Source organism: Sceloporus occidentalis, unplaced genomic scaffold (genome assembly GCF_023333645.1).
Source record: "Sceloporus occidentalis isolate IW3139 unplaced genomic scaffold, rSceOcc1.0.p SCAF_3, whole genome shotgun sequence".
Lineage (NCBI taxonomy): Eukaryota > Metazoa > Chordata > Lepidosauria > Squamata > Phrynosomatidae > Sceloporus > Sceloporus occidentalis.
Window position 1 is genome coordinate 108971513 of NW_028316983.1, and position 21618 is coordinate 108993130.

Below are 21618 nucleotides of genomic sequence, written 5' to 3' on the forward strand. Positions count from 1 at the left end.
AAATCCACAGAATAAAAAAAATATGCAGCTTTTACAATTATTAAATGCCACTGGAATGGGATACACCTCCCACATTGGACAGTCTGGCATCATGATCAAAATAAAGATAGACCATCCAGTAGTTATGAATGCTGAGTATCATTTTATTTTTTAAAAACTTTCATTCAAAAAGTAACAAAGGATAAATGATGCACAGATGGCACCACTGTTTGTCAATGGCCCACATGACTTTTACATGACTGTTTCACTGCAATAAAAACACAGGCAAGGAGCCCATCCTCTCCCAATTGCTTATTTCCTGTTTCGTGTGGATGAACTTGGCTGCTTCACTGCATGTACGTGCCATCTGCAATCATCAGCGCTGGCCCTATATTTTGCTACTTAAATACAAATACTGTGCATCTGAGTTAAAAGAAGTGTGAATCAACTCTATAGTGGAAATGATTTGCTGACCTATCTACCATATTTTGTTGAAAAGCAATGCTAAACTCTGAATAAAAAAATAATCAAAAACCAGCAAGTGCCTGTACATGGATATTACCATTTTGCTTCTGATCATGTGATTATATTTGTGTGTGACAATAAGCTAAAATTACACAGACCCCTGGCATATTCTTCACTTGTGATAGGATTGGCCGAAGCAACCAAAAACTACCCAGGAAGCGAAATATGTACCATTGCAACTGAACATGGATTTCTGATTCTCAATGATCCGGGAATGGGACACTGAATATAAACCTGTCCTAAACCAGGTTCCCCAGTCTGGATGTAACAGTAATCTAGTTACTAGTTTATCCACTTTCCCTGATGAGCAGAGCCTAGCAGAAGTGAATGGACACTACAAAAAATCGCTGGCATGCAGTGTCTTGAACAGAATTGAATGCATAACCTGTAGTAGTAGCCCCCTGATTTTTTCATTATTTTTAAAGGATTTAGAATATTCTAGGCACAGTATGATGTTTAAAGACACAGGAGAAAGGAAGAGGAAAACAAGCAAATTAAGGTACCAATTCTTATAGTTATATAACTGTTCTTCTCACGACTGGGATGGAATAGTTTCTAAATAGATTATTTAGAAATTAAACTCTGCATAGTTTGAAAGAAGTAGGAACTTATGACAACCCTGTCATGTAGTTTTCTTGGCAAGATTTATTCTGAGGAGGTTTATTACTGCCTTCCCCAGAGGCTGGGAGAGTGTAACTTGCTCATGGTCACCCAGTAGGTTTCCATAGTTAAAATAATAATAATAATTTTTTAAACTGATATCCTGCCCCTTTGTCTGAGACAACCGAGGCGGCTTACAAGTTAAAACAGTACAGTCCAAAATCCCAGTTAAATTTACTATCCAAATTATAACCACTCTTGCTTTGTTACAATTATCCTGTTCCATGCAGAGGCATAAGGAAACATTTTAAATTCCACACTTCAATCCTTGAAATGTCACAGAATACTCACCTTAACTCTTGAAAGACACATGTTTGTTTGTTTCTTTTCAGCCAGTGTTATCTAAATAGACTGTGGTTGAGGGTAGATGGGTAAATACATCACTATCTACTGATGTTTACTTCTTCATTTAGGTGATGGTTTGCCATTACTATTCAGGCTGAACAGCTCTAGTCAGAGGCAAAGATTTACTGGATTGACAAAAGGAACAAACCCACAAAAAAGTGACCCCTCTGTACTAGTTCCTGTTGATTTGTATTAGTTCCTGTTGATTAAGTGGAAAGGAGCTTCTCTTCATCCATGATGTCTTTCTGCTCCTGAGAATGGAGTGAATAATGTGCCACTTGATAGGCATTTTAAAGTCATTTTTTTGAAAATGCTTCTAAAACAACCAAAGTACTGTGAAGTGGCACTGGGTTATATCAAGACAAAACAGCAGGATGGGCTCTTACTGGCTGGCTATCCTTTTATGGGTCAAGGCTCCCTATTCAAGCTTCCATGGACAAAGCATATAGGGACACAGAAAGAAAAAGGAAATGAAGAGTCTGCAAATATATGGACATGGTCCAGAGGAACACGGAAGTTCTGTTAGTATAGTGACAAGAGAGAGAGAGAGATGCAAAGATACAGCTCCATGATATCCATATGTATAAGCTGGCAGACAACCACTGGTTGGTAGACATTAAAACTTTTCTATGTGTAGCCCATGCTTCAGCACATATCTTTTTCAAAGCAGAAAAATACATCTTTTTCCAGACTTCCTGTCTAGAGAACCTCAGCAGACTGAGCAGGGTGTCAGTCTAAACATCTCTCTCCAAAATACAAAAAACACTTGGAACGACCACCAGATAGAGAGATTCCCCCCTCCAAAAAACCTTTCTAAAATAGGACCTTACAGACCAAAAATCAACTAGTTAACCACTCTTAGGTCTAAAGGACCATAGAGAAGAGAGAACATTGCTAATATTGCTACTTAAGTGATGGACAAAAACAAATTGAGGAGAAATTTTAAGTGGTACCAAGAGTGTGGGTGGCTGGCAACTGGTTTCATGCCAAAAACTTCTGAGCTCCAAAAAACCTCCCAATATGGTTCTGTACAAGTGTCAGATTCCTTATGAGCAAGTCTGAGACCACAAAGAAAATCAAATAAATTGCCAAGGGAGAAACGGGTGGGTGGAGTTTTCCTTACCCCTTACAGCTACCAGGGCAATTCTGACATTCGTAAAGAAAATCCACCCAATAAACTTTCCTCATAATATCAGATTCAACTAACAAACAAGAAGGACAAGGTTCTGTCTGTTCTCCCCTTTTCTTCAAACATTCACCGAAGTCAAGTTTACTGAAGGTCTTAACTTTCAGATGTACCACCCATGGACACCACTTGAAATGGTCTCTCTTGGAGGTGCATGAGCTCATTTGTTTTTGTAAACTAAACATGATTGGATCTGCTGGATGGAAGATCACTTGGATGATCTTCCACTTGGATGGGATACTCCCCAGCAATACCAGGAATCTCCATGTACAGCTAGGAAAGAATCCTGCCTGAAAACCCTGAGAGCTGCTAACAGCTAATGCTGACAATATTGGGGCTAAAGGGACCACTTGGCTTAGTATAAGGAAGCTTCCTATGTCCTTACTAACCAAAGAAAACTCCAAGATCTTTAAGATTCAATATTTCCTAATTAAGAGACAGGGCCAACACAAAAGTCTGCCCTGTATTCACTGAATTGGATTTTAAAACTTTCCATGCTACAGAACCTCTTCCTCTATACCAGGGTTGGAATTGAGTGGTCCTCCAGATATTGCTGGATTGCACATCTTAGCAGGACCAAAGGTGCAGAATGCTGGGAGTTGCACTACAACAGCATCTTGAAGGCCATACAATTCCATCCCTGTTCTAGGCTGTAGCAGTCTGGTGAGTCTCCACAGTGGGCCCTTGGTACCCACTGGGGTTTGGTTCCAGGACCCCCTGTGGATGTCAAAATCCACAGATTCTTAAGACATATAATAAAAATGTGTCCCTTATATAAAATGGCATAGGCCTGTTACAGACAGCCAAAATAAAGCTGCTTCGAGTCACAGTGGAGGTATGGTGTTTCAATGATGCATGCATCCTAAGAGTCCAGAAATCGCACCAAAGCCACGCTCCAGCCCTAAGGACTGGAGCATGGCTTTGGTGTGGCTTCTGGACTCTTGCATCATTGAAACACCATACCTCCACTGTGACTCGAAGCAGCTTTATTTTGGCCTGTCTGTAACAGGCCATAGTCTTGTTAAAATGAAAATAAAATAAACGTTTGCTTTTTGGATTTTTTTAAAAAAATGTTTTCAGCCCATAGATGCCCGACTCTATGAATAAAGAATCTGGATACAGAGAGCTGACTATGGCTCTATACAGACAGGTCAAAATAAAGCTGCTTCGGGTCACTTTGGAGGTATGCTGTTTCAATGATGCATGCGTCCTAAGAGCCCGGAAGCTGCACCAAAGCTGTGCTCTAGTTCTTAGGACTGGATTTTGGCTTTGGCACGGCTTCCGGTCTCTTAATACGCATGCATCACTGAAACAGCATACCTCCAAAGTGAGCTGAAGCAGCTTTATTTTGGCCTGTCTGTATGGGGCCTATATTTGCAAATAAAGGTCTTAAGTTAGTATCTTCCCAATTTAAGTTTCAAATGCGTAGCAGCAATCGAATACTGTATATTTTAATCTTAATGCACTACTGCACCATCATTCACTTGTGATAAAAATGTTATATACTGAAGTACATCTTTCCACAGAGACATTACTTCAGAAATTCTCAGAGCCATTTTAGAATCTGAGCCAGTAAATATTTTGACTATAACAAAGGGCATCTAAACATCCCTAAAATAGAATAGTCACAATCTGCAATGGTTATTAACAGTGATCATCTGACCATGCCCTAAATTATATCCAGGAAATAATTTCTCAGAGACAGTTTTTAACAGTCCTATTTTGTTTCACTATGAATTCAAGAAGACATTCTTTAAAATTCAGAAAATCTTGGGTTTCAAGTGGTTTAACTAAATTCATGCAAGCTAAAGAAAGCAATACTAGCAACCTGGGATTTCAAAAGGCAAAGCAATCTAATCTATCCATCTGTCATGGTTTTAACATGTTCTATTGTAAGCTTGGGAAGAAGAGAGCTGTGTTTTCTCAGTATACAAATGCCAGCAGATGATGATCAAAATATGCAGCTTCTTTAAATTTTGATTCTTATTTAGACATCACCTTAAGGTTAAACCACTGTTCTGCCACCATATTGACCTCCATAAGTCCAATCATTTAAGGAGAAGCACCATTTAATTCTTAAATCACGAATATTTTAATGTCAGATAACTTGCACTCACTCTTTAAAAAGCAGTTCCTTTCAAAGGACAAAATAATATTGCTAATTCAAGTCCTATCTTCTTTTGGGATCATAATCAGCCTCATCGATCATTGAAAAATATGAAAACCTTACTTTGAAAGGTTGAAAACATTCTTTAGTATTCAACATACACATTTATTATTAAAATTAAAAATTATGAAAACGTTCTCTAGTGTTCCCCTATATTTAAAGTATACTGAAATCTTCTTACCATACAGCTAAACGTTATGGTGGGAAGCTGAGTCAATAACATTTTAACAACAGAATAACATCTTTGCGATGATGCAAAAGATAGGGTAGTGACCATTCCAACCATTCTGTTGTTATTAATTCTTTTCTTCAAGTGGTTTTTTTGTTTGTTCTGGATAAATGAAAAATATATGATAAAGCTTGTACAGATTCTGTGATAAGCCCTAGGAATTAATATTAGTGGTCATCCAATCACTAGATACCAAGACTATACTTGTAATCCCATTCCATAGTTTTATATTAAACTGTATCTGTGCCAAATGTAACTTATTTTAACTGTAATTTAAATGGAGTAGAACATCATTTCAGTTCAGTAGTTTTTAAAATTGGAAGAATATTAAATATTGTACAGCAAAACTGAGAATTTGTGTCAGGAAAACATGTCTTTCTAGGACACTGTCAATAAGATGTAAACAGCTCAAGTTAGAAACAGATGGCATTTAAACTACTTTAGGTGTGATATGCAGAGACACACATCTAATATTGGAAATATGAAAGTTATATGAAAAGCATTTATGAATATTATGATATGAAAATGTTGCCCTTGCTCCAACTGCTAGGCTGTTCAAGCCAATTAATGGCAACACAAAAGAGACAAGTGGCTGGCTGAATTTTTGTGGCTTCATTTTCTATCCTTTCCCAAATATGATAACTGAAAGGGTGGAGTGCCCACAGTCTAAATTCATATTAAACAGGGGCTCATCTTTCCCCCAATAATCCCAACCAACATGTTCTGTGTGTTTATATATTAGCTAGAGTGGAACCCCAAAGCTTGCATGGCTCTTTCCCTAACCAGCACCAGCGCTCATGACTGATATCAGAAATCACTCTGATAAATGAAAAATAAAAACAGAATATGGGGGCAAAAAGGGAAGGGAGGGTAAAAGGGGAGGTTGGGGGGGGGAGTGTAGGGAGAGAGGGTAGAAAAGGCTCCTTATAACTGTCCTTTTTCTTTTAACAATTTGCTGGACTGGAAACCTTTTTCCAGACAGCACTCACGGGATTTGTCAGCTTCCCTCTCCTTGGAAAAAAGTGGGATTAGCCTCCATCTTAATGTCCCTGCTAAAGGGTAAATGTCTCACAAAACTACAATTCCCAGAATTCCACAGCATTGAGCCATGGCAGTTAAAGCAATGTCAACCTGGATTATTTCTACAGTGTGGTGCAGCCGTAGTCTCCATTACATGGAAACCAGGCAATCTCAGTAACTGGTATTATTCATTATCAGTGGTGCTACATAGATACCATATAAAACAAACGTCAGTTACATTTGATACTTTAGCTCTTTAAAATATGAAAAACTTCAGAAATGTAAAGTTCTCAGATAATGGGGAGGGACTAGGTCTTTTTCTCCTGCAGAGCAAGTCAATTTTTTTTATTCTGTTCCCATAAAGCTCCTTCTCTCACCAGTACTCTGCATATAACAATGATATTTTCACTATTTTCTCCATGATTAACAATCAGTATCACCAACTAGTAATTTATTTTTAAAAGTCAAGTAACCTAAAACTTGCCATCTTTTACAAACTGGATATTAAGCAAATTACATATTATAACAATTAATATATACTGTATTTTCAATATGGACTTTACAAACTCTGATGTAAAAGCAAGAATTTCTTGAGAAGATATCAGGGTTAAGATGAGTTGCATGAAGAATATACAAGTAAAATGGCTCTTTCATTGAGTCAAACACATGACATTCAAAAAATTCACCTATTGTGATTTTGCAGTACTAGGTTTTGTGATATTCATGCATAATAAAATTAAAATGTGATAGCGTATCAAGCTGACAGACGCTGCCTAGATTCAAGTAAGAACATCACAAAGTTGCACATCAACAAGTAAGAGTAGACAGAGCACATGAAGTAGAGATTTTATTTTGGGTCATACAAGACTACCCAGTAAAAACAAAAAAAGCAAAAAGCAAAAACAAGCAAACAACAACAAATTTAAAAAATGAGTAGATTCTGGGAAATGATACAAGACAGTATATTAAAATAGCTTGTGGTACTTATTCAATGCAGAGATGTGCTTGAATTACGATAAATAAACATCTAAAAAATACCTAGGGAACAAGAAGATGTAGGATTAGAGATAGAAGATAACTGATTAAAAATACACCCATCAATTTGATCACCATCATAAACACCCTCTCTTTTTATCCATCCAGTGCTGTACTGGCACTGGATATGCATCCTCTACTGAACAGAAGCAAAAGCACTAAGCTTTCTGGCTGCCTTCAGATTTAGTCCAAACGAATGCAAACCATCACGTGGGACCCAGCCAAGCAATGACGTGAAATTCTGCTCTGTCAGAAGACAGCATCTGTCAAAGCTCACATTTAAACTGCCGCTTTTCTGTGCAGCAGCTGAGGAACTATGGATTGGATTTTGCAGAACAAAACCCTCAGCTAACCCCCCCCCCACTCGTCGCCTTCAAGTCATCCCTTTTGGTTACTGCCTAGCAACAATGAAGGGAGAAGGGTAAATCCCATTATCAAATGCAAGCGAACAGCTCCGGATTCTAGCTCTTGCTGCTTTGCCTGGCATCGCCACTAGAAATATGGATACTGAAGAGAGAACACAGTACTGCATTGTCCAACAAGGGAAACACCAACAGTAAAAGCTTCAATGCTTCCATTGTCAGCAGCAGACAACGCCGGTCAGAATGGAAGCAATAAGTGCTGCTTCCACCTCTTGAAAGATGACCAGAGGAAAAGCAAGGCAAGCATGCTGGTGAGCACGGAAGGTAGCAGAGCAGGAAACATACAGATGAACACACTGGATACCTTGAAAAGCAGTCGCAGGCAGCAGGCTGCTGGGGGAGGAGATGTGCGCATGGTCTATAACATCTTTTTGGCTTAAAGGATTGCGTGCCAAAATTACTTGCAGTGGGCATAATCTCACCACAAATGGCCTGACCAAGAAGGTATGTCAAATCATTGCATGGTATTCCATTAAACTGCATATGCCAATAGCAACATATAGAGCATTATTTATTTCTCATCCCTCCTCCTTTCCCAAAGCTGGAGCTAATGCTTCCATGAATGGCAAAGGGGGTGAAAGGATAAAAATGAAGGAAGGACTCTAGGGGATGCCACTGCATTTAAATTTCTCTGTTATTAAATCCATTCCTTGTATTCAATATTCAAATGTGAAGGCTCAGAAGGACTGGGAAACAAGGAAGAGGGGTTAAGGGGGATAATGTGGCTATCTCTACCAGCAGTATAGTCACAGGAAATTTAACTTTTCATTCTCTTGTTTTAAAAAATAATCAGTTAATCAAACTAGGTCAGATTTAATCCTTAGCTACTGTAATTTTGAAACACTAATATAGCTACAGTGTGAGAGGCACTGGGAGCCAGCAACACAGACTAGGCAGTCATCCTGCTACTTCCATACCACCCTCAGCCCTTTCAGTATTTTCTTTACTCCCTCAGTCTATAACACAGAAATGTCATCTAATTAATGTTATCAGCAATATCTGGCTTCACCTACACACACTTAAACACACACCCTTCAAAAGCGTTTCAGACAGAATGACAGTGATTTGAGCCCTGTGCCCCAGTAACATAATTATCTAGATATCATAAGTAATACCAATACCTAATGGTTATTAGGATATCAGAAGAAAGTCTCAATAGCTTCTATCAAGATAAAGTGTCTGTCACATCACCCCAAGTTCTACCTAGTATGTGATGTTTTGGTCATTTAACCATTAAAAAGCAGGTACTATAGCCACATTGCCACCATTTCCAGGCATTTAAGCTTGGTAGCTTTGTACAGAATGCTCACCAGCGAAGAACTGATAGGAAACTCAGGTTACTTATCTGCAGTAAAAATTTAAGACCTGAATCTATAGCAGTTTAATAGTCCTTTAGTGCCAGAGTGCTTCTCTTCAAAAATCTACCCAACAAACAATACTAAATCATTAAGGAGTGTTAAACATAAATGTGCTTTCTTTGCCCAAGGCAAAACTAACAGACAATAAAACTACTATAAATGCAGAGAAAGGCTGGTTCAAAAACAAAGCACTTTGAAAAGAAGAGAGACTACCAGAGGAGAATTCTAGCAATTGAAATATGTGAATGCAAATGCAGTTACTGAAACATTAATGTCAATGTTTCAAAATATAATTCTAAAGAAATCTCACTGAAAAACTTGCACTGGTTATTTCATATATTTTTGCAAGAACTGCTGAGATTTTTAAATGACTGACCAACACTTTTTCCCTTTCTTTTAAAGTATTGAGGTGATGATATCAGAACTGGCATAAGGCCCTGCATCATTAAGCGGTATTCAGTGTTTCTACTCAGTCTTAATTGTTTCTGGTTCTCAAGAAAATGCAGGCAAAGAGCACAGAAGTCAATACTAATACTAATGCTAGTCCATTGTGACCATGAGGAACTGGAACTAAAGCAGGAAACTAGTATACAAGTTTATCTTTGTGAATTTAGGCCGGAATCCACAAAGGCCCCTTTCAGGGCATAAACAGAGTGCAAGAGAGGACTTCCTTGGCTTTATCCCCATTGAGCTCCTCTGCAGTGGCTTTAAGGGGACGCCAGGTGCTGGAAAAGCTGAAATAGATGTATGTAACATCAGAGATAGTCCTTGGATCCCTAGCCACGATAATTTTATATTATGATTGGAAACCAACCAGTTATTGAAATTTCATATATCAATTCATTTGCCTTAGTATTACATTCCAATGGCATGCTGAGTATATCTACTATGGGAAACTAGACCACACTCAGAAGATACGAAGTATTAGTGTAAAACAATACAGATATCACATTATTAAAATTACAGCACTCTTTAACTGCCACCAACAAAGTTATGCTATAATAAGCCTCAATACTGTATATAATTTGAGTTTAAATACATGCTATCGAAATTGGTGAAGTATTAAACCCATTTATAAGAATCTAACAAGGAGACACGATGGACACAGCGATAATTGTCAAAAACAAAATATCAACTAATTCTGTACAATCCTAAACCAACTGAGAATAATATGCCAGTAAAACCGATTATAAATATACAACAGCTTTAGCAAACAGAATCCTCGGTGTAGTTGCAGTGCAATGATATTAGTTCTACACTTTATAGAGATTAGAAACAACTCTCTTCAACACACCATACGTTTCCCATGTACTATGGCTCCATCCAGTTGTAATGTTAAAAATTGAGCCTAATGTGATTAATCCATTTTTGCATTTAGCAAGGAACTGTATATATATATTAAAAATCATTTGATTCCATTAACAGGACTTTCAAAGTAAAAAAAATACTATTTACAAAGCTGTTACTCAAAATGTTAGATTTATGACCAACTACATGAAATTTTACCAATTATTTCACAGTGAGAATTAGAACTGTTGCGATGTCTTTTTTATCTAAGTCTTCCACTCATCTTAAAGGTGTGTATGTACTTTATAAGATCAGATAACCCAGTTTTAATAGTAATTCATAGCTTATGTATGTCTCCATTGACAACAGGGCTGAGGACCTAAAGCATATCTCAGAAACTACGTAGAGATATACTGCTGCATACTACAAGCCAAAGCTGACTCCTCACCAGCTCCTTCTAGTGGTAGCTAATAAGATGAACTACAGCTTTTGTTTCAAATCACATAATACTCAAGTATTTGCAATGAGTTGTACTACCACATAGAGGCCTCTAATTTGGTTCACTTGAAATGTTAAAGATCTTGCTTTCCCTCTCCATTTATATTTAGAATTTTAATGCAAGTATACTGTTGAAGTTTCACTTAGTGTAACTGCATTTTAGGTTCGTTTTGAGCCACCCTCCTTAATAATTTAATATTTCTCAGTTTCAGTGTCAGTTTTTCACAATGAGAACTATATACGAAATATGTGATTACTCACGCAGCACACCACTGTTTTAATTTTTTAAAAATAATCCAAATACTAGCTTTGAGAAACAGCAAAAGAAGTCAAAATAAATTACATAATAACTTTATTTTTTTTTAAAAAAGCTCTCACTTCAGCCTAATTTCATTCCTATTCATAACCCCAGAGTTTTTAAGTAAATTAGAACAAATTGAAAATAAAATCACAAATGAATGTATATCATGTGGTTAGAAGCTCATTTGAAAGAAGATGAGGTTAAGTTTTAATATGCAGTATCATTAAAGTACCATAGAATCATAGAATCACACAGTTGGAAGAGACCCCAAGGGCCACTCAGTCTAAACCATTGCCATGCAGGAAGTCACAATCAAAGCATCTCCAACAGATGGCCATCCAGCCTCTGTTTAAGCCATGTTGACTTCCCTTTTGAATGCCAAAGGGGAAGAACATGAGACAATATATTATATAGTTGGGATTATAGTTAACATTTTATACAAACTCCATCTTCTAAATTGAATACTGCTTCACAATTTTAGGATTATGAAACAAAACAATATTGCCCATATAAAATTCAGTGATTTAATCCCAAGTAAGTATTCTTCTATTCTTATTCATTCAGTATTTGCATGTACTGTACATATTTTAAAATCTCCAATGAATTACAAAAGCTATAATCACTTTAACAATACAACATAACTATACTTGATCATAACAAAATCCAACAAAGAAAATAATCTCCTGTTCTAGACAGAATGGTTAAAGAGCACTATGGGTGAATCAAAGTGTTCAGTATTAATGTTTGAAGATACTGCAGTGATTTAAGTGGGCCCTGAAAATTAATTTTGACAGGCACATCTTTGCATTGACTTTCTGAACACAGCAGGGGCCAATGGAAACAAGCCAGGCAATGTACTGTGACTAACAGAACTCCGCCACACTCAACCTTGCACCGTCTGTCCAACCACCAATACATGATCACTTTGCAAAAAAGGCCTCCAACTGTGAGCCATAGTACCTACTGCATATCAAATCAGTTTTAATTAAAGCCAATAAACTTTCCATCTGGCACTAAGACCTTTACAATTGGCCTTTCCCAAGAACCTCACAGCCATCTTACATTTGCTGTAGTCACTCTCACATTTTTAAACATAAGCAAGCTTTTTTAAACAGCACAGCTAGAAATCATATGGGGTAAAAGTGGAAAACCATGGTATTAAAAGCTATTCTTTTAAAAGTTAGCAACCATAGTTAGGGGTTCAATGGCAAATACAGAAGGGTTCTCAGAAGACTGAATATTTGAAACCCCAAGCAAATAGTTTCATTTTGTATTATGGATTTACTCCTTACGCACACACTCATATACACAACACGCAACAACCATATGTAGATGAACATAAGAATGTTATTGGCTTAAGAAAAAACAGAATGGCAAAATAAAGAAAAGTTGTGATATGAGTTTGAGGACTTTATAAAGTGACTTTGTCAAGGAACTGTCTCAGACTCTCCTTCTAGCTGTTACTTGGGAAGATATGATCAACACTTCTTGTTGTTGGGTGCCTTCAAGTCATTTTTTACTTATGGCAACCCTAAGGAGGACCTATCACAGGTTTTTCTAGGGCTGAGAGGGTGTGCCTCACCCAAGGTCACCTAGTGGGTGTCAACAGCCAAGCAGGAAATCGAACCCCGATCTCCAGGATCCCAGTCCTATGCTCAAACCACTACCCTACTTGAGTATATAGAATATGAAAATTATAGTGAGTATTAATCTTAAAACGTGCCTCTTTTTTCCTGTAGTTTGTCTAAGCTGCGTGCAATAAGAGGAAGGGCAAATGTTGGAAGTGTATTTACTAAACATTTTTTAAAAACTTTTGCAGGACAAGTCATTCACTAATGATCTGCCTACAAGATGAATTTCAAGGAATAGCAGTGGATTAAAAAAAAAGAAATAATCACCCACAATCATCTCCACATTCCATTACTGGATATCTACAACATGCTTCAGTGGAGGAGGAGGCATTGCTGCTTTGCTAAGATGACCTGGAATACCAAACGGTCCCTGTTTCGTACTCACTTCATTGGTTTACTCTCTCTTGTGTTTCTTTTTGCTATATTTCTATTCTTCAATCACCATGACTGGCTGCCCGGGAGAGCTGGATTCAAAGAGAACCCTGTGGCTTACACTACACGGGGATTTAGATCAACGAGAAGCGAAACAAACCACAGCTCTTTGAGGACCATTTGGAAAGACGCAGTTCCTCAAACCCTCAGGCCACAGACTATTACTAATTCCAACAACACAGAATTGTCACCTCAAGGAGTTACTGGTTTAGAGAACACGCTCAGTGCCAATGGGAGTATTTACAATGCGAGAGGTACAGGACATCCAACTTCGTATCATTTTAAGTATATCATCAATGAGCCTGACAAATGCCAGGAGAAAAGGCCATTTCTAATACTGCTCATAGCTGCAGAACCAGGCCAAGTGGAAGCTCGACAAGCTATCAGACAAACCTGGGGAAATGAGAGCTTGGCACCTGGGATCCAAATTGTTCGGATTTTTTTACTGGGTTTAAATATTAAGCTAAATGGATACCGTCAGAGAGCCATCTTAGAGGAAAGTAGACAATATCATGATATTATCCAACAAGAATACTTAGATACTTACTATAACTTGACAATCAAAACACTTATGGGGATGAACTGGGTGGCCACCTACTGCCCAAATGTTCCATATGTTATGAAAACTGACAGTGACATGTTTGTCAATACAGAGTATTTAATACACAAGCTTTTGAAGCCAGAATTGCCTCCCCGGCACAAATACTTTACGGGCTATCTAATGAGAGGGTATGCACCCAATCGGAACAAAGACAGCAAGTGGTATATGCCACCTGATCTTTATCCAAGTGAACGCTACCCAGTATTCTGTTCTGGGACCGGCTACGTGTTTTCTGGAGATTTAGCTGAAAAAATATTTAAAGTCTCACTGAGTATCAGACGTTTGCACTTAGAGGATGTGTATGTGGGCATCTGTCTTGCCAAGTTGCGAATTGACCCGATGCCCCCACCCAACGAGTTTGTCTTCAATCACTGGCGGGTTTCTTATTCCAGCTGTAAATACAGTCACCTAATTACCTCCCATCAGTTCCAACCCAGTGAACTGATGAAATACTGGAACCATTTACAACAGAATAAGCACAATGCCTGTGCAAACACAGCAAAAGAAAAAGCAGGCAAATATCGTCATCGTAAATTGCACTAATAGGGAACCGCCTCCTAAATGTATTCCTTGTGCAATTTGTAAAAAAAAAAAAAAGGAAAGGAAAAGAGGGGGGAAATGGCTAAAAGCATGTACAGTGGGGGAAATGCTGTGCTTAAGTAGGACAATATTTAAGACCAAGCACTTACTGTTTGAAAATTATTTTTTTAATTTAAAAGGGGGAAAAATTCTAATTCTTGAAAATAGTATTATGATGGGAGTATTAATCAAAAGATTTTCAAAATGGGATCAAGATATTTGTGTTAATGTGCAATAATAAGCATGCACAGTTTGGTGGTACAATTGCTATTTTATGTGCCAATAAAATTAATTGCGCTAATATTCCACATTAACTTTCTTTCTTCTTTCTTAAAAAACTGAACTTACTCCTACTTTTCCCAACAATGACCTCTAACTTTAGTACAAATAAGGTGATTAAAAAATGTACATGTCATTTTCAAATATATCTTGTATAGAAATGTGGGTTCTTCCCAGGGGCTATGCAGTTACAGCTTTTTCTCATATGATATTATGGTTCCCCTGTTTCAACACAAATCTAGGTTCTTGGTATAAGAAAACTGGCCAACTGGGATGCAACATTTCATACTTATCATAACTTGGGTCACTGAAATATCCTTAGTAAGGAGTTATAGTTTAAAATAATGATAGCAAGTGCAAATGTACATGTCATGTGGCAACATATCATCCTATCCTGGAACTTTATACCTATTGATTCATTTGTTGTTTTACTTGCTATATTTTGAGTTGTCAAAACTGAGGGAGGAGGGGAGAAGGCAGTTAAAATATAGTGGAAATAAATCCTGAGGTCAAAGGGCTGCACTGAAATATTTTTATTTGTAAAATATGTTACATTCAGCTTTTTTTTTTAAAAAAATGTGATGAGCATGATATACTTCTTTTCTGGACTGGTCTATCTATGCAGTTTATAGTGTGATAACAGATTTCTTTCACAAATAATTACTCCAACTAGGTAATATGGAGTATACAGTCCTGATCCTATGCTCCACTATCCAATCCCATAATATTAGAAGCAATCAATTAGTTTCCATGCTGACATTCCAAATGGGTCCCATAGAATGGAAACAACTACCACTGCTTCTGTGCATCACTGTGCACATATCAATGTTCTTGAGTGACACACCCTGCATGATTTCTTATATAATATCAGGGGGAAACATGGTTCCTGGATACATCAACAGTACCCTCAATCTCCCTTTCCTATGAATAAAGGAACATGACTTAGTTATCAATGGCATATAGGGAAGAGTTGCATAAAACCTTTCTGCTGCAACTATGGAGGGCCTGCAAGTTCTGTTCAGCCAAATTTGCCCTTAATATTAAATCACTGCTCAGTTTCTCATAATCATACTCTGCTCTTATATACAGTCGGCCCTTCTCATACACTGATTTTTAAAAATGTATTGAAAAAAATTAAAATTGTACAATAGATTGTATAATACATGTACGTTCAAAAATTTCATATACACAGATTTTTTATACACAGATTCAAGCATTCACAGTTTGAAAGTGTTCAAAAAGGATAACTTTCAAATATCAAACCTTGATTTTCCATTTTTTATAAGGGACACCATTTTGCTATGTCATTATATTTAATGGGACTTGAGCATCCACGGATTTTGTTATATATGGGGGATCTTGGAACCAAACCCCAGCGTATAATAAGGGTCCACTGTATGATACGCTTTGCTAGAACTTGCTAGGCAAAAAAACTTTACCTAACCATGGAATTCTACTTTGCAGTCCTAAAGGTCTCCCCAAAATGTATCCTTCAGATGAGCTCCACCCTCTCTATAGACATTCTCCAGACTTTTTTTTAATTGCACTGTAGTATTCATAACATGGATTGAAGCCAAATTATCAACCAAATTTTAAGCAAATTGATACAGTTGTCTACTACACTATGTTAGCATAAGCGTTCTCAAAAGGTACAGAACAATTAATTTTAAAAAATCAGAACCATTTATCGCAGAGTGAAGTTTGAATACCATCTGTTACTCAACATTATGTGAAATTGTCAGACTTGAACATATAATACAGTCGCCCCTCCCAATTTGCAGGGGGATCCATTCTGGAACACTAACTCCCGTGAAAATGGCAATTCACAAATATTTGTGTCCCATTGAAAATAGTGGTGCATAAGGGCACGCACCAGCATTTTATCCCTCCTCACTTTTCCCTCCCACGAAGAGCGAGAATGCAGACGCCAAGTTCACAAAAAGGGAGGGACAAGTATACTTGCATAAAACAGATATCTAAATCTGCCTTTTATTTTTAATGCTTAACTCACCAAATAAGGTATTCTGTTCACAGAAAGCCTCCAATAAAATCACTGTACCATTTCCCATATTTTGCTGTTTAGCAAGGAATACTTCAGAAGATGCAAAGAATCAGAAAACATAAATAAAAAAGGTATATCATATATATGAGCTTTTCAAATTAATTGGCATGTGCCCATCATCTTTCTCAAGAGATCCTGCCATATGGGCTATGAGTCCCTTCTTCCTCATGATCAATCTATCTGCCCATGTCTTCAGAACTCCAAAGTAAGAATCACAATTTTGAGCCCAGTTTGGGAAGAAATTGCTTTGCTGTTCCACAGTGAGTATTTGTGGTGATTGAACAATCAGCTTATTAAAGACAAAGCAAGCTACAGAGGGTGATTTTTTTAAAAACAAACAAACAACACCATTAAAAAGTGAAGTACTGAGAAATATTGACTGCACTCACACAGTTTATAAATACTGATTACACTCACATATCTTTGGGTTCACAACTGAACAGCAGACTGGCAACAATATTCTCTTCTTGGTCCCCAACAACAAAATTTCCCTTCTCCCCACTACACAAATTATTTTACCTTCTTCTAGCACAAAAGTTGTACACTAGGAGATAACCACAAAACAAATATTTTCTGTCAAAAAAGTCCTCTGTTCTCAATGAGACTTACTATCAAAGACACTGTTTCAGTGCAATCTGATCATCAGATTCTGACAACTACCAAAATTATATTTTACAAAACAAAAATTCAAATATTTTATTTACTGATGTAACTGAAAACTAATTAAATGTACTTAATAGTAAGCAAAACTAGCTTAGCCTGATAGGATTCTTTGTAAAAGCAAAAATGACAGCTCAGTCATAAAACTAACTAAATCCTAACTACAAGAGATTGCTCTAAATGTGAAAAACCATAATGGCAAACTTGAAGAAGAAAATGGAAAATATCAGCAGGAGGAAGAAGCAAAGATTGCTCTTCTCCTTGGCTACTAGAAACGTCTTCCTGTCTCAGTAGGATACATTAAACTAGTGGCACTTGGATACCACTCAACTAATAAAAGGGTTAGCTATTGAAGTTCTAGTTATGTCATTGGGAGACCAATTCAGCTAACATATTCTAAAAGCCATGTTGTCAGCACTAGCTTCTCTTTCAATAAAAGTAATGACTAGAAGTGTGCTTAAAGAAAAGTAAGAACCTGGAGTTCCAGTGCTACTGAAGACATATAACAAATAATAATAATACTTATTATTATTATTATTATTATTATTATTATTATTATTTCTATCCCATCTCTCTGGTTGGATTGAGGCGGCTTAATCAGTTTCATACAAAACTACTTAGAGTTGAAGGGCAACAGCTCTATCAATTACCTTGCTCAGGAACAGAAGATGTGAGACTGGTCTGTAACTGTTCATGTCCAAAGGGTGTAAGGAAGCTTTTTTCAGAAGTGGTTGTTCAACCGCTTCCTTTAAACATAATGGAAACTGACTTTCCCCAAGAAATGCATGAATAACGTACTTCAATACTAAGTTAAAAAATAAGTTTCAATACTTCAAACTAATGTAATAATGTTCTTGCCACTGTTCTTTTACTATTATAAAGTAAATTGAAAGATGAAGTTTTGCACCATGTTGCAGGACAAGATGCAGATTGTGGAATTACGAATTCAAATTCCTGCTCAGCCATAAAGTGCATTAATTGAGTCTGTCTCAATCTAACCTATCTGATTGCTATAAAGATTTTGTTTAGAATTGGGCAGGGGGGTTAAGCTCCTGAGTGGAATAAACTAAATAAAGGTTAGATATAATGGTAAAGCAACCAGTGATTAGCTGTCTCTGCTTGTCATACACATAAAAGATTGCTTAATATTAACCTAGTTTTCAATTAGTCTTTATTCACAGGAAATTAAAAAAGCTCAATCTTTGGGACAAGGCTGACTGTTTAAGATAAGATAGTTGCAATGATCATGTTGTAAAACAGATAGAGTTCCTAATATCTCAAGGACATGTATGCTCTGGCAGGATATACACAAAACTATGGTTTTAAAGGCACTGATGGTGGGTGAAAACAGATAATACAGTTATCTGTAGACTATCCCTTCTATAAACTGCTTGGGGCCAGAAGTGTTTTGGGTTTTTAAAGATGTTGCAATATTTGCATATACATAATGAAATATCTTGGAGATGAGACGCATGTCTTCACCTACATCTTATACACACAGCCTCAAAGTAATTTTCTACAATATTGTTAATAATTTTGTGCATGAAAAATATTGTGAATACTGAACTATCAGAAAGCAAAGGTCACTATCTCTGCCACCAATGAAAAGGCATTGAAGCATTTTTTTTAGATTTTCAGATAAGGGATAATTAACCTATACCACAAAATGGGGTGGGGGGCCTCTATATTTAGTTAATACAGGATGCCCCTGCTTAGCTGACAGGTCAAGGACCACAGAACTGTCAGAAAGTGGAATTGGTTGAAAAGTGGAAATCGGGGTTTGTGGGGGTTTTTACCTTGCAAATGTGCTTTGACTGCCAAAAAACATAAAAAACACACTATGCATCACTCTTTAATGTGTGCAAAAACTAAATGAACATAACTATATAAATTAAATAAATTAACACAGTACTATATATTTGTTGGTTAGACTAGATGGCCCTTGGATTTCTCTCCTATGTGGGTCAGACTGCAAGACCTTTGGACTATTTTCCAGCATGGGTCAAACTAGATGACCCTCAAATTCCTTTACCATTGGGACTGGACTAGATAACCCTCAGACATAACAGGTGAGTTCCAGTAATTCAATTTTTTGAGACATTTAACAAAGAGTCATAGAGCACTGGTGCCATAACAAACTACAATTCCCAGAATTCCACAGCACTGAGTCATGGCAGTTAAAAGTGGAGTCAAACTGGATTATTACAGCAGTGTGGATGTAGCCTCAGGTATGTGAACAAGGACTTTCCGCTCAATCTACTAATCATTTTAAAAAGTCTTCCACTGCATTATATTTGGATTGTATTTTATGTTAATAAGACAAGCTAACTTTTCATTCTACTTTGCTACTGAATACTGTAGCTTACCCTCACTATACATAACCCATGATACCATTTAACCAGTAGTTGCACAGTCTAGTAGAGCTTTCCTATATATAAGAACACAGGTGGCTGAAAAAAGAAAGCTATTATTAACTCTAACTAGCCTTTATTTCATTAGGACAATCCTGTTCTCTGGAGCGCAAGGAGACAATTATGTTCTTAAATGAATTGGAATGCCGAATTATTATAGGCTATTTTCACATTTCTATTATATATGTAACCAATTGCAAGAGGATGTAATGTTCAGTGCAATACAGTAATTCTAACTCACTAAAATTCTCTGAATTGAGTAGATCACAGAAATGTTACTTCAATCCAGATCTACCAAGTATACATTGAGCCCTTGGTATCTGCTGGGATTTGGTTTCAGGACCACCCATGGATACCAAACTCCTTGGATGCTCAAGTCCCATTAAATACAATGGATAGTAAAATGGTGTCCCTTGTATAAAATGAAAAAAACAAGGCTTGCTTTTTGAAATAGGTGTGTGTGCGCGCGCACACACACGCATCCATTCCAAGCTGTGAATGGCTGAATTTGTAGAAAAAAGGATCTATAGATATGGAGGGCCAGATGTAATTCATTTACTAGGATTAGAAATTCTGGTGCTCATTGGTTCTTTTCATATTACAGTTCCCATAATTCCGGCAATGTTGGATAGAGCTGACAGGAGCAGTAGTCTGAAAATCTGGAGGGTGCCAAGTTTCCTACACTGCTGTGTACCAAAGCAAAGGTTAAGAGAGTTATATGGACCAAATGAATCACTGGGATTTACAGACATGTTGATTTACTTTTTTGCAACTGACAGAATGGATCTACTTTGCCTGGGATTAACAGTTGCATATAGGTCAGGGTACCCCACTTGCAGCTACTGAAATCACCTATGTTTGCCTCCCTCAAGACAATATCTACAGTATGTCCCAAGATCAAATAGCACAGGGATGCAGAGAGTTCAGTTCAATTGACTGGTCTTCTGAAATGTTTTGCCCACTCATGTGACACCTACTGTTCCTCTGCCTTGTAAAATACATCATTAATCTTAAGGATCATTCTGAAACCTTGTTTTGAGGGTTGTTGGAAACTGGATTAAATAGGCAATTATCATTATTTCTTTTATTATTTCAAGAATTAATATCCTGCCTTTCTCCTACAATGGGATTCAAAGACATGAGAATCTTCCAAATCTGAGACTTGCAGTAGTGGCAGGACTTTTACCCCTTTCCACCTGCTGCTTTTCCTGGCACTGAAAACACGGTCCAGAAGATTTACCTCCCTTTGGAGAAAACTGTTGAAGTATGGGATGGCTGAGTGAGGAGGAGAGCTTGCTCCCTCCATCCTAGATTTGTCTCTTACACAAAAAGAAGTCCAGAGCTAGATGCATTCCATTAAAATCAGACTAAACTTGAATGTATTTCAGTATCCTTTGCTAATATGTTCTTTCATGGTGTTCACAACCCGACCAAGGAAGAGGTCTGTAATTAACTGCAGGAATTCTGCTCATATTCAGAATGGCTGTTTGGAGAAAGTGCACATAAGCAATGAGTAGGATTGATGTCAAATGAAATTAATTAGCTACAGAAGCAAACTTAGCCAGATAAGACAAGACATCTTGCTTTCTTAGCATGCATAGACTCTTCCAAAAGGTCTATGCATTTGCTTAATCAGGCAAGGAACCTAAAGAAACACAGGAGGGAGAAAGGTAGAAGTCCATTTCTACATCAACTTCTCAGATGGCTTGGCAATTACCATGATTGCAGGCATACTTAACTATACCATGAATAGAAGTAATAGTAGAGAAGGAAAGTGACATGAAAGCCTAATAGTGGGTTGATAATTTCAAAGCAAATCTATACAGAAATCAGTCAATGAACATTAAACTAAAAGGGAGAGGCATGAATACACTAGACCTGCTGTATTTAATGTTCAAGTCCATTTCCATTTGTAGAGAGAAATATTAATTGTACCCTCCATTTATTATGG

At 37.2% G+C, this 21618-nt stretch overlaps 2 protein-coding genes across 2 annotated transcripts in view; one reads left to right on the forward strand and one right to left on the reverse strand.

The window, feature by feature from the left end:
• The window catches only part of CDC73 (cell division cycle 73), a 140295-nt gene that overhangs the window by 50369 nt on the left and 68308 nt on the right, over window positions 1-21618 (reverse strand). The window lies entirely within an intron of this gene.
• On the forward strand, window positions 7443-15114 carry B3GALT2 (beta-1,3-galactosyltransferase 2). Its single transcript, XM_089515796.1, has 2 exons — window positions 7443-8012; window positions 12832-15114. Exon 2 carries the CDS (start codon window positions 12951-12953, stop codon window positions 14217-14219), a length of 1269 nt encoding a protein of 422 aa, XP_089371922.1. The 5' UTR covers window positions 7443-8012; window positions 12832-12950; the 3' UTR covers window positions 14220-15114.

What these genes read in the sequence shown, in the direction of transcription:
- B3GALT2 (XM_089515796.1), top strand. Translation starts at nt 12,951, where the DNA reads ATGCTTCAGTGGAGGAGGAGGCATTGCTGCTTTGCTAAGATGACCTGG.